Source organism: Pithys albifrons, chromosome 5 (assembly GCF_047495875.1).
Source record: "Pithys albifrons albifrons isolate INPA30051 chromosome 5, PitAlb_v1, whole genome shotgun sequence".
NCBI classification, from domain to species: Eukaryota; Metazoa; Chordata; class Aves; order Passeriformes; family Thamnophilidae; genus Pithys; species Pithys albifrons.
In genome coordinates, this window is record NC_092462.1 from 76,031,402 (window position 1) to 76,043,573 (window position 12,172).

The 12,172-nt window shown below is 58.6% G+C and overlaps 1 protein-coding gene across 1 annotated transcript in view; it reads left to right on the forward strand.

Annotated features, from left to right (window-relative positions):
• The first annotated feature begins 3,017 nt into the window (after nucleotides 1–3,017).
• RAB11FIP5 (RAB11 family interacting protein 5) overlaps nucleotides 3,018–12,172 on the forward strand; it is a 51,795-nt gene continuing 42,640 nt past the window's right edge. The window contains exon 1 of the mRNA XM_071557088.1: nucleotides 3,018–3,528. Within this exon, the coding sequence (XP_071413189.1) occupies nucleotides 3,149–3,528 (380 nt within the window). The 5' untranslated portion in view covers nucleotides 3,018–3,148. The remainder of the gene's footprint in view (nucleotides 3,529–12,172) is intronic.

The window sequence follows — 12,172 nt, forward strand, 5'->3', positions numbered from 1 at the left end:
TGAGCATGGACTCAGCTGGGCATGGAAACACCTTGACACAAACACACCTGGACATGGGCACACATGTGTGTGCTCCTTTACATGCATGGACACACCTGGGCACAGACACAACTGGGCATGGAAACACCTGGGCATGGACAGAGCTGGGCATGGACACACCTGGGCATGCCCACACGTGTGTGTTTGTTTATGTGCATGGACATACCTTGGCATGGAAACACCTGGGTGTGGACATACCAGGACACAGATATGTGTGTGTGTGTTCCTTTATGTGCACGGACACACCCGGGCACGGACACACCTGAGCATGGACACACCTGGGCACGGACACACCTGAGCACGGACACACCTGGGCATGGACACACCTGAGCATGGACACACCTGGGCACGGACACACCTGAGCACGGACACACCTGGGCACGGACACACCTGAGCATGGACACACCTGGGCATGGACACACCTGAGCATGGACACACCTGGGCATGGACACCTGTGTGTGTGTTCCTTTCTGTGCACGGACACACCTTGGCAGAGACACACCTGGGCATGGACACAGCTGGGCATGGAAACACCTTGACACAAACACACCTGGACATGGGCACACATGTGTGTGCTCCTTTACATGCATGGACACACCTGGGCACAGACACACCTGGGCATGGAAAAACCTGGGCATGGACAGAGCTGGGCATGGACAGAGCTGGGCATGGACACACCTGGGCATGGCCACACATGTGTGTTTGTTTATGTGCATGGACATACCTTGGCATGGAAACATCTGGGCGTGGACATACCAGGGCACAGATATGTGTGTGTGTTCCTTTATGTGCATGGACACACCTGGGCACGGACACACCTGAGCATGGACACACCTGGGCATGGACACACCTGGGCACAGGCACACCTGAGCATGGACATACCTGGGCACGGACACACCTGAGCATGGACCTGGGCATGGACACCTGTGTGTGTGTTCCTTTCTGTGCACGAACACACCTTGGCAGAGACACACCTGGGCATGGACACAGCTGGGCATGGAAACACCTTGACACAAACACACCTGGACATGGGCACACATGTGTGTGTGCTCCTTTACATGCATGGACACACCTGGGCATGGGCAGAGCTGGGCATGGGTGCAACTGGGCATGGACAGAGCTGGGCATGGCCAGACGTGTGTGTTTCTTTATGTGCATGGAAACACCTGGGCATGGACAGAGCTGGGCATGGACACACCTGGGCATGGCCACACGTGTGTGTTTGTTTATGTGCATGGACATACCTTGGCATGGAAACATCTGGGCGTGGACATACCAGGGCACAGATACGTGTGTGTGTGTTCCTTTATGTGCATGGACACACCTGGGCATGGACACAGCTGAGCATGGACACACCTGGGCATGGAAACACCTTGACACAAACACACCTGGACATGGGCACACATGTGTGTGCTCCTTTACATGCATGGACACACCTGGGCACAGACACAACTGGGCATGGAAACACCTGGGCATGGACAGAGCTGGGCATGGACACACCTGGGCATGGCCACACATGTGTGTTTGTTTATGTGCATGGACATACCTTGGCATGGAAACACCTGGGTGTGGACATACCAGGACACAGATATGTGTGTGTGTGTTCCTTTATGTGCACGGACACACCTGGGCACGGACACACCTGAGCATGGACACACCTGGGCACGGACACACCTGAGCACGGACACACCTGGGCACGGACACACCTGAGCATGGACACACCTGGGCATGGACACACCTGGGCATGGACACCTGTGTGTGTGTTCCTTTCTGTGCACAGACACACCTTGGCAGAGACACACCTGGGCATGGAAACACCTTGACACAAACACATCTGGACATGGGCACACATGTGTGTGCTCCTTTACATGCATGGACACAGCTGGGCATGGACAGAGCTGGGCATGGACACACCTGGGCACGGCCAGACGTGTGTGTTTCTTTATGTGCATGGATGCACTTTGGCATGGAAACACCTGGGCGTGGACATACCTGGGCAGAGATACACGTGTGTGTGTGTGTGTGTTCATTTCTGTGCACGGACACACCTGGGCACGGACACCTGTGTGTGTGTGTGTGTGTGTGTGTGTGTGTGTGTGTGCACAGCCCCCCCGTACTCACCGTGGCCGTGCCGGGGCTCAGGGGCACTCCAGTCACGCCGTGCCGGGGCACAGGTGAGACCCCCCCCTAACCCCGCCCCAGCCACGCGCACTCTGACCCCGCCCATCACATGAGCGGATGAGCGGGGTTAGAGCATCGTGGGCGTGGTCAACGCCCTTGGGGGCGTGGCCAGCGCGGGAGAGTGGGCGGGGTTATCAAGGTGCGGGGCTGTTGTGGCGGAGGGAGCGGGGCCAATGTGGTAATGGGCGTGGCCAGAACAGATGGGGCGGGGGCAGTGGGGCGGAGTCACAACATATGGGGGTGATCAGATAAGGAGGGCGGGGCCAGCGCCACTCGAGGGGGCGTGGCCAGTCATTCGGGGCGTGGCCATTTATTTGGGGGCGTGTCCGTCACCCACCCGGGTGGGGGCGTGACCAGGTACTTCGGGGGCGTGGTCAGAACCCGCAGTGGGCGTGGCCAGAGCCCGTTGTGGGCTTGGTCTGTGCATGTCATGGGCGTGGCCATAACCAATGATGGGCGTGGCCTCCGATCATTGTGGGCGTGATTATAGCCGGTTGTGGGCATGACCATCGCTCCTTGTAGGCGTGGTTATAGCCCGTGGTGGGCGTGGCCATCGCCGGTGTGGGCGTGGTTATAACCGGTGATGGGCGTGGCCAGCGCTGTTATAGGCGTGATTATATCCGGTGGTGGGCGTGGCCAGCGCCGTAGTGGGCGTGGTTATAGCCGATGGTGGGCGTGACCATCGCTCCTTGTAGGCGTGGTTATAGCCAGTGGTGGGCGTGGCCAGCACACTTATGGGCGTGGTTATAACCAGCGGTGGGCGTGGCCAGCGCCGTTGTGGGCGTGGCCGAGGCGGCGCGCGCGGCCGGTGTCGCTCGCGCTGCGGCAGCGGCGGCGGCTCCGAGCGGGGCCCGGCGCGGCCCTGCCCGGTTTTCCCGGCCTTTCCCGGCGTTTTCCCGGCTCTGTCCCGGCTCCTCCCGGGCCGGCCATGGCGCTGCTACGGGCGGCCGCGCTGCCCGCCGAGGGCGGCCCGGCCTGGCTGCCCACGCACGTCCAGGTGACGGTGGTGCGGGCCCGCGGGCTGCGCTGCAAGGGCGGCGGCACCAAAGGCAAAGCGGGCGGCAGCGACGCGTACACCGTGATCCAGCTGGGCCGCGAGAAGTACAGCACGTCGGTGGCCGAGAAGAGCGGCGGCAACCCCGAGTGGCGGGAGGAATGTGCCTTCGAGCTGCCCCCCGAGCCCGGGCCCCGCGCCGGGCTGGTGCTCACCGTGATGCACCGGGCGCTGGTGGGCATGGACCGCTTCCTAGGGCAGGCCCTGGTGCCGCTGGAGCCCGCCCGGCAGCGGGGCCGGGAGCCCGACGAGCGGTGAGTGCGGCTGGGGCGGGTTGTGGGGTCTCTGGGTGGTTGTCACAGGGTCATTGGGTACCCCAGGATGGGCGTCGGGGGGTCACTGGGTGGCCCGGGACGGGCGTCGTGGGGGTCACTGGGTGGCCCGGGATGGGCGTCGGGGGGGTCCTTGTGCACCCCGGGATGGGCGTCGGGGGGGTCCTTGTGCACCCCGGGATGGGTGTCGTGGGGTCCCTGTGCACCCCAGGATGGGCGTCGTGGGGGTCACTGGGTGGCCCGGGATGGGTGTCGTGGGGTCCTTGTGCACCCCGGGATGGGTGTCGTGGGGTCCCTGTGCACCCCGGGATGGATGTCGTGGGGTCCCTGTGCACCCCGGGATGGGTGTTGTGGGGTCCCTGTGCACCCCAGGATGGGTGTTGTGGGGTCCTTGTGCACCACGGGATGGGTGTTGTGGGGTCCCTGTGCACCCCGGGTGTTGTGGGGTCCCTGTGCACCCCGGGATGGGTGTCGTGGGGTCCCTGTGCACCACAGGATGGCTGTCGTGGGTCTCTGTGCTCCTCAGGATGGGCACATGGAACCCCCCTGTGGCCCAGGGTGGGTGTCATGGTGTCCTTGTGTGTCCCATGGTGGTGGCATGGCATCCCTGGATACCTCAGGAGGCCAATGTGTGCTCTGAGTGGGCATGGAGGGGTCACTGTGTGGCCCAGGATGGGTGTTGGGGGTTCCGGGGGTACCTCCATGTGGGTGTCATGAGGTCCTTGTGTGCCCTTGGTGGGTGTCATGGGGTCCTTGTGCTCACCAGGATGGGTGTCAGGGGGTCCCTGAGTACCTTGTGATGGGCATCAGGAGGCCACTGTGTGCCCTGGATGGGTGTCAGGGGGTCACTGTGTGCCCCAGGGTGGACACCTGGAATCCCCACATACCATGGGATGGCTGTCATTGGATCACCGTGTGACCCAGAATGGGTGTCCTGGGGTCCCTGGGTGCCCCAAGATGGGCACATGGAATCCCAGTGGGGCCCAGAATGGGTGACGTGGGGTCTTTGTGTACCCCAGGCTGGGTGTCCCAGCATCCCTGGGTGCCCCAGGATGGGCACATGGAATCCCAGTGGGGCCCAGAATGGGTGATGTGGGGTCTTTGTGTACCCCAGGCTGGGTGTCCCAGCATCCCTGGGTGCCCCAGGATGGCCACATGGAATCCCAGTGGGGCCCAGAATGGGTGATGTGGGGTCTTTGTGTACCCCAGGCTGGGTGTCCCAGCATCCCTGGGTACCCCAGGATGGGTGCCCCAGGATGGGCACATGGGTCCCCATGTGATCCCCAGGAAGGGCATCACAGTGGGTGGGGTGTGTTGGGGTCTCTGAGTGCCCCAGAATGGGTGTTGGAGCAGGAGGGGCAGCACAGGACTCATGGACACCCCAAGGAGGGTGTCACAGGGATTGGGGTGTGATGGGGCCTGGGGAAGGGCTTTCCAGGAGGTCATCCACCATCCACCGGCTGTGCATCCTCCAGGAAGGGTGTCACGGGGTCCATGGGTGCCCTGGGAAGGGTGTCACAGGGGGTGGGGTGGGGTCTGTGTGTGACCCAGGAAGGACATTGCAGGACTCAGGGTATCACAGGGCCCGTGGATGCTCCAGGAAGGACATTGTGAGGGATGTAGGACATCACGTGTGCTCCAGGAAGGATGTTGTGGAGGATGGGATGTCTCGGGGTCCCTCCAGCCCCCCTGGAAGGGGGTTGTGCTGGATGAGGCACCACGTGATTCATCCTCCTCTTGGGCAGGGGGTCCCAGGGGACAGGATGCCATGAGGTCCCTCTGCATCCTGAGAGGATTTTCCAGGGGAAAATCACTCCTGGGGGAGCCGTGGCACAGCTGAATGTTATGGTTTGTCCCCCGATGGCTTTGCAGCCCCTCCCTATCTCAGTGTGGCCATCGGTGTCACCTGGTTTGTCACCACACTGCAGGAGTGTCCCAAGTTTGGGGGTCTGAGCCCCAGGCCAGTGCTGCCTCCAGCATAAATCCCTGTGTATGTGGAGGGAATTCCTGATCTTCCTCCTTCCCCCAGAAGGGTTTTATTCAATCACAACGTTTCCCAGCCTCTGCCGAGCACAGAACTGCAGGAATGTGGCTGAAATTCTTTAGACAAGAAGTTTTGGGGGCTTTGTTCCATGCAGACCTGGCTGGGCTGTGCTTTTGGGAGCATCCCCCCTGCTCCCTGGCCTCCCCAGATCCCGGGAATTCGGCTGGATTGCTGCCTGAAGCTGCAGGCTTGGAGAGGAACCTCCCTCACCCCCCTGCCCAGGGAGAGAGTGGGATTAGCGTGAAAAGAGGCTGGAAAAACTCCCGTGGAGACTCCTGGTTGCCCTAAAATGGGAGCGTGGGGAAGGAGGAGCGGTGACTAACCCGGAGATGGTGTCTGGCTGTTCCCCCCCAGGCGTTTATTTTGCTTTTCTTAGCAAAGTGCCTGGAGAACGGGCGGTGCTGGGGCTGGATCGGGATTCCTGGGGCTTAATTGAAACCAGCACGACTTCAGAGAGAGCCTCAGCCTGTCGGGACAGGCACGTTGTTCTGGCACAGGGGGATGTGGGATAACTCTCCGTCCTCTCCGTGGTTTGGGGAACGAGGTGGGAGCTGGGACAGGGGCTGTGGCTGCAGGAAAGCCACACTCCTGCTGGGAGAGCTTTATGGAGCTGTGCAAAGCCCCAGAGTTTGGGAGGGTGAGCCCATGGTCTTGTCTCAAAGGTCTCTTTGGGTGTCAGGGGCTGTTAATCCCATGGGAGCAACGTCCAACGTGGCAGGACAGCGTGTCACGGCTGCTGCTCACCCCATAAACCCTTCCTGCTGGGTCTGGGCTGCGAGGCTGGAGGTCCCCAGGAGGCTGGAGATCCCCAGGAGTTTTGAGGAGGCTCCAGAGAGACCTTCCAGCCTAAAAGGGCTCCAGGGGACCTGGAGAGGGACTTTGGACAAGGGATGGAGCAACAGGACACAGGGAATGGCTTCCCACTGGGATATTGGGATGGAATTGCTGGTTGAGAGGGTGGGCAGGCCCTGGCACAGGTTGGGCAGAGAAGCTGTGGCTGCCCCATCTCTGGGAGTGTCCAAGGGCAGGCTGGACAGGGCTTGGAGCACCCTGGGCTGGTGGGAGGTGTCCCTGCCCATGGCAGGGGGTGGAATGAGTGATCCTTAAGGTCTCTTCCAACCTAAACCATTCCATGATTCTCTGCTTTGCTGTGTGTCTCCCTCCCTTCCTGTAGCTTCGCTTGCATAAGGAAAATTTACTTCCCCTTGCAGCATTTGGGATCACAAGGGCTTTGAAGGCTCTTTATCTTCCCCCGTGGCCCCTGAGGATGGAAGTGAGCATGGAAAACATTCCAGAGAGCTCTCACCCTGTGCCTGGAGCATCTCCACTCGCTCCAGCCCCTGAGCTGGAAGGTGTCCCAAGGGTGGGTCCCTCTGCACTGTGGAAGAGGCTGCACTTTTTTCTGGAGAGGACTCCCAAGGGCTGGAGCTTGTCCAGCCAGGTGGGAGAAGGACTGTGGGGAGTCCAGGGGGGTCCACGAGCCACCGGAGCTTCCAACCGACTCCTGACGTCTGGTCTGGCCCCTCATTGCAAACAACTTTTGTTTAAGAGGAAATTTTTAGTCCCAGATTAAAAAGGAGCAAAACAAACAGAGGCTCCCACCCTCCTGGCCCAGCCTGTGCCCCAGAGATAACGGGAAGGGTGGGAATTGAGGCCGTGCCACGTGCTGGGTTTGGGATCCCATCTCCGGCCGTCGCTCCCGGGCACAAACCCCTCTGCCAGTTGGAGTGAGATCCCTGCTGCCAATTGGAATGGGATCCCACTTAAAAAAGGCCTCCATTGTCAGTGTGTTGACCTTGCTCTCATTTTCCTGCTGATTTTTATTACACGGAAACTTCACCGGTGATAATTGTTATCCTTGTTTTCGGCTCGGTGGAAAATATTCCGTCAAAACTTGGACTCTTCTCCGGGAACGAGCCGGTGGCTGGGGGTGTTTATGAACCTCTTCCTTCAGCTCAGGCTCGGTCATTTCAGTGTTTTGCCGGAAGAAAATCAACTCTTGGAGTTGCACAAGAGCAGCCTGAGAGCTCCCATGGCCTTTTTGGGCATCCCAAGGCATGTCCAGCTCCAAGGATTGGGCTTGGCAGGCAAAGCAGGTGCCGAGTGTCATTTCTCCCTTTCCACTTGAGCCTTCCTGCATCCCAAAAAACCCTGTGCTGTGGTTCTGCTTGGGCAGGATGCTCCTGGTCCTCACCTCTCTTTCCTGTGACCAGATCCCTGCATTTGTCTGTCCTGCCTCACTTTTGAGTGGTCCTTCCTTCTTCCCAAAAACCCTGTGCTGTGGTTCTGCTTGGGCAGGATGCTCCTGGTTCTCACCTCTCCCTCCCAGGGCCTGATCTCTGCCACTCTCTGTCTTGCCTTGTTTTTTGGGTGGTCCTTCCTGCATCCAAAGAACCCTGTGTTGTGATCCCACTTGGACAGGATGCTCCTGATCTTCACCTCTCCCTCCCAGGGCCTGATCTCTGCAGCTCTCTGTCCTGCCTTGCTTTTTGGGTGGTCCTTCCTGCATCCCAAAAGCCCTGTGTTGTGATCCTACTTGGACAGGATGCTCCTGATCCTCTCCTCTCCCTCCCAGGGCCTGATCTCTGCCACTCTCTGTCCTGCCTTGGTTTTTGGGTGGTCCTTCATGCATCCCAAAACCCCTGTGCTGTGGTTCTGCTTGGACAGGATGCTCCTGGTCCTCACCTCTCTTTCCTGTGACCAGATCCCTGCATTTCTCTGTCCTGCCTCACTTTTGAGTGGTCCTTCCTTCTTCCCAAAAACCCTGTGTTGTGGTTCTGCTTGGACAGGATGCTCCTGGTCCTCACCTCTCCCTGCCTCACTTTTTGGGTGGTCCTTCCTGCATCCCAAAAACCCCTAAATTGTGATCCTACTTGGACAGGATGCTCCTGGTCCTCACCTCTCTTTCCTGTGACCAGATCCCCGCGTTTGTCTGTCCTGCCTCACTTTTGAGTGGTCCTTCCTTCTTCCCAAAAACCCTGTGCTGTGGTTCTGCTTGGGCAGGATGCTCCTGGTCCTCACCTCTCCCTCCCAGGGCCTGATCTCTGCCACTCTCTGTCTTGCCTTGTTTTTTGGGTGGTCCTTCCTGCATCCAAAGAACCCTGTGTTGTGATCCCACTTGGACAGGATGCTCCTGATCTTCACCTCTCCCTCCCAGGGCCTGATCTCTGCAGCTCTCTGTCTTGCCTTGTTTTTTGGGTGGTCCTTCCTGCATCCCAAAAACCCTGTGTTGTGATCCTACTTGGACAGGATGCTCCTGGTCCTCACCTCTCTTTCCTGTGACCAGATCCCTGCATTTCTCTGTCCTGCCTCACTTTTGAGTGGTCCTTCCTTCTTCCCAAAACCCTGTGTTGTGGTTCTGCTTGGACAGGATGCTCCTGGTCCTCACCTCTCTTTCCTGTGACCAGATCCCCGCGTTTCTCTGTCCTGCCTCACTTTTGGGTGGTCCTTCCTTCTTCCCAAAAACCCTGTGCTGTGGTTCTGCTTGGACAGGATGCTCCTGGTCCTCACCTTTCCCTGCAGCTCTTTGTCCTGCCTTGCTTTTTGGGTGGTCCTTCCTGCATCCAAAGAACCCTGTGTTGTGATCCCACTTGGACAGGATGCTCCTGGTCCTCACCTCTCCCTCCCAGGGCCTGATCTCTGCAGCTCTCTGTCTTGTCTTGTTTTTTGGGTGGTCCTTCCTGCATCCCAAAACCCCTGTGTTGTGATCCTACTTGGACAGGATGCTCCTGGTCCTCACCTCTCCCTGCAGTTCTCTGTCCTGCCTTGTATTTTGGGTGGTCCTTCCTGCATCCAAAGAACCCTGTGTTGTGGTCCCACTTGGACAGGATGCTCCTGGTCCTCACCTCTCCCTCCCAGGGCCTGATCTCTGCAACTCTCTGTCTTGTCTTGTTTTTTGGGTGGTCCTTCCTGCATCCCAAAACCCCTGTGTTGTGATCCTACTTGGACAGGATGCTCCTGGTCCTCACCTCTCCCTGCAGTTCTCTGTCCTGCCTTGTTTTTTGGGTGGTCCTTCCTGCATCCAAAGAACCCTGTGTTGTGGTCCCACTTGGACAGGATGCTCCTGATCCTCACCTCTCTTTCCTGTGACCAGATCCCTGCATTTCTCTGTCCTGCCTCACTTTTGGGTGGTCCTTCTTCCCAAAACCCCTGTACTGTGGTTCTGCTTGGACAGGATGCTCCTGGTCCTCACCTTTCCCTGCAGCTCTCTGCCCTGCCTTGCTTTTTGGGTGGTCCTTCCTGCATCCAAAGAACCCTGTGTTGTGATCCTACTTGGACAGGATGCTCCTGGTCCTCACCTCCTTTTCCTGTGACCAGATCCCTGCATCTCTCTTCCCTGCCTCATTTTTTGGGAGGTCAAAAACTGTGGCAGGTGGTCAGTCCCTGCCAAACCAAGGCCCAGGCCAGCAGAAAAGGGATTTTTGAGTACTCACAAGGCAGCTGGTGCTTCTGCTTCCTGCCAGCCAGGAAATGCCCTTGGAGTCCCCCTTGGGGACTCATCCTGCTTTCCCCTGCGGTGTGGCAGCGAGACAGGGAGTGTCACCTCCAGCAGGAATCTGGGAAGGCTGGAAGTGCATCCAGCCAAACAAGCTTCCATCAGATACCCATCAGGCTGTGTTTTCATAGAATCATGGAATGGTTTGGGTTGGGAGGGACCTTAAAGATCATCCTGTGCTACCCCTTGCCATGGGCAGGAACACCTCCCACCAGCCCAGGGTGCTCCAAGCCCTGTCCAACCTGCCCTTGGACACTCCCAGGGCTGGGGCAGCCACAGCTTCTCTGCCCAACCTGTGCCAGGGCCTGCCCACCCTCCCAGCCACCAATTCCTTCCCAATATCCCACCTATCCCTGCCCTTCCCTGTGTCCTGTCCCTCCAGGCCTTGTCCAAAGCCCCTCTCCAGGGCACATGGAGACTCTTCCCCTTGGCCCAGGTGTAGCATCCCTTGGGTGGGTGGCCTGGTGGGGTCTCAGCACTGAGGGGGACAGGAGGTACCTGAGAACACCTGCAGGGTTGCACCTTGAATTTCTCTGCTTGAGGACCCCAAAATTCCTTGATTTTGCTGCGTGGGCTGTGAGGCTGATGGTGGGAAGGAACAGTGGCACTGGGCTGGGTGAGGAAACCCCTAACTGTCCTTCCTTCCTTTCTCCCTCTTGGAAATACCACTTCCATTTGCCTCCTGTCCCTAAAACCTCTGAGCCCCTTGGAAAAGGGAAAGGTTAATGCTGTGAATCCACTGGTTGTGCAAACACCAGGCTGATGGAGCTCAGAGAGCACAATCCAGGGCTTTCCAGCGCTGGGATCTCATGTTTGAGGGATGAGAAGAGTAGCAGGAGTCAGAATTCCTGGCTCTGGGCTTTTCCTGCAGTGACTTGCAGGTGCTCCCTGGCTGCTGTTGGCAGCACGAGGCCGTCGGTGTCTCCATCACTCACAGGGAAGTTGTCTGGGTGAGTTGTTCCCCCTGCAAAATTAGCTCAGCTCCCACTTCCCCAAAGCCCTTCCGTGCTGCACTTCCCTTTCCTTGTTCCTGTTCCTCCCCAGCTGTGGAGGGGCAGCTTGGAGGGCTCTGTGGAGCTGCAGCATCCCCAGCCAAGCAGGAGGGATGAGACACTCTCCTCCTGCTCCATCAGCAAAGAAATTTCCTTCTGGGTGCTAAACCTTTCCAGCTGAGGTCCTTGAGGCCACTGGGGCTTTTCCTGCTCCATGGAGCTCTTCTGGGGTGAGGCTCAGTGGAAAAGGGACAGGGAATTCTTTGGGTTTGGGGGGAAGATGTCATGGAGACAGGGCAAGATGGCAGAGAAGGAGTTTGTGAGCCCCATCACTGCCTGGAGCTGCGTGGCCTGGCATGGACAGGGAGCAGCAGCAGAGCTGGGGAGATGGAAAGGGCTGATCCAGGGGCACATCCAGGGCTCATCTGGAAGGTCATATCCTTGATCAGTAGTGGGTGCTGTCCATCTGGTCAGTACTGCGACTTTAGAGGGTCCCAAGCTCCCTAAAATCCAAGGATGATCCTCAAATCCCTGCCAGGGCTCCCTCACCAGAAACTTCTCCCTTCCCCTCACTGGTAGGACCCATCACATCCCAAATGCTTTCCCTGGCACTGTCCTCGTGCTTTCCCAGGAATGGATCCACCCTCCTCTCCTCTTCCAACCCCTCTGGACCTCCACGTGGAGATCACTGGCAGTGGAGCCCTGTGGGCTCAGGGCTGTGACATCTCTGGGGTGTGGTGCTTGTTGGCATTCCTGTCCTGGCTTTGGTTCCTCCTGGATTTCCCAGGGGGAACTTTCACACCTATGGCTGGAACTCCCTTCTGCTCCCAGTCAGGCACCAGCAAGGCCAAATCTCTGCAGTTGTGTCCTTGGCACGTCTGTCCTTAAGCTGAGGAGAGGAAGAGACCTTGCAGGGGGCGGAGAGGAAACTGCTGCTCCGTGATGGATTTGGGATGGAAAGTTTTAATCCAAGGGCAAACAGCCCTTGTCCCTGGGGGCTGCAATCAGAGGCTCCCAGAGGGCTGCTGAAGGTCTATGAGGCTCCTTGGAGGTCCCAAGCTGTGATGAAATCCATGTTTTGGGGCTGAAAATGCA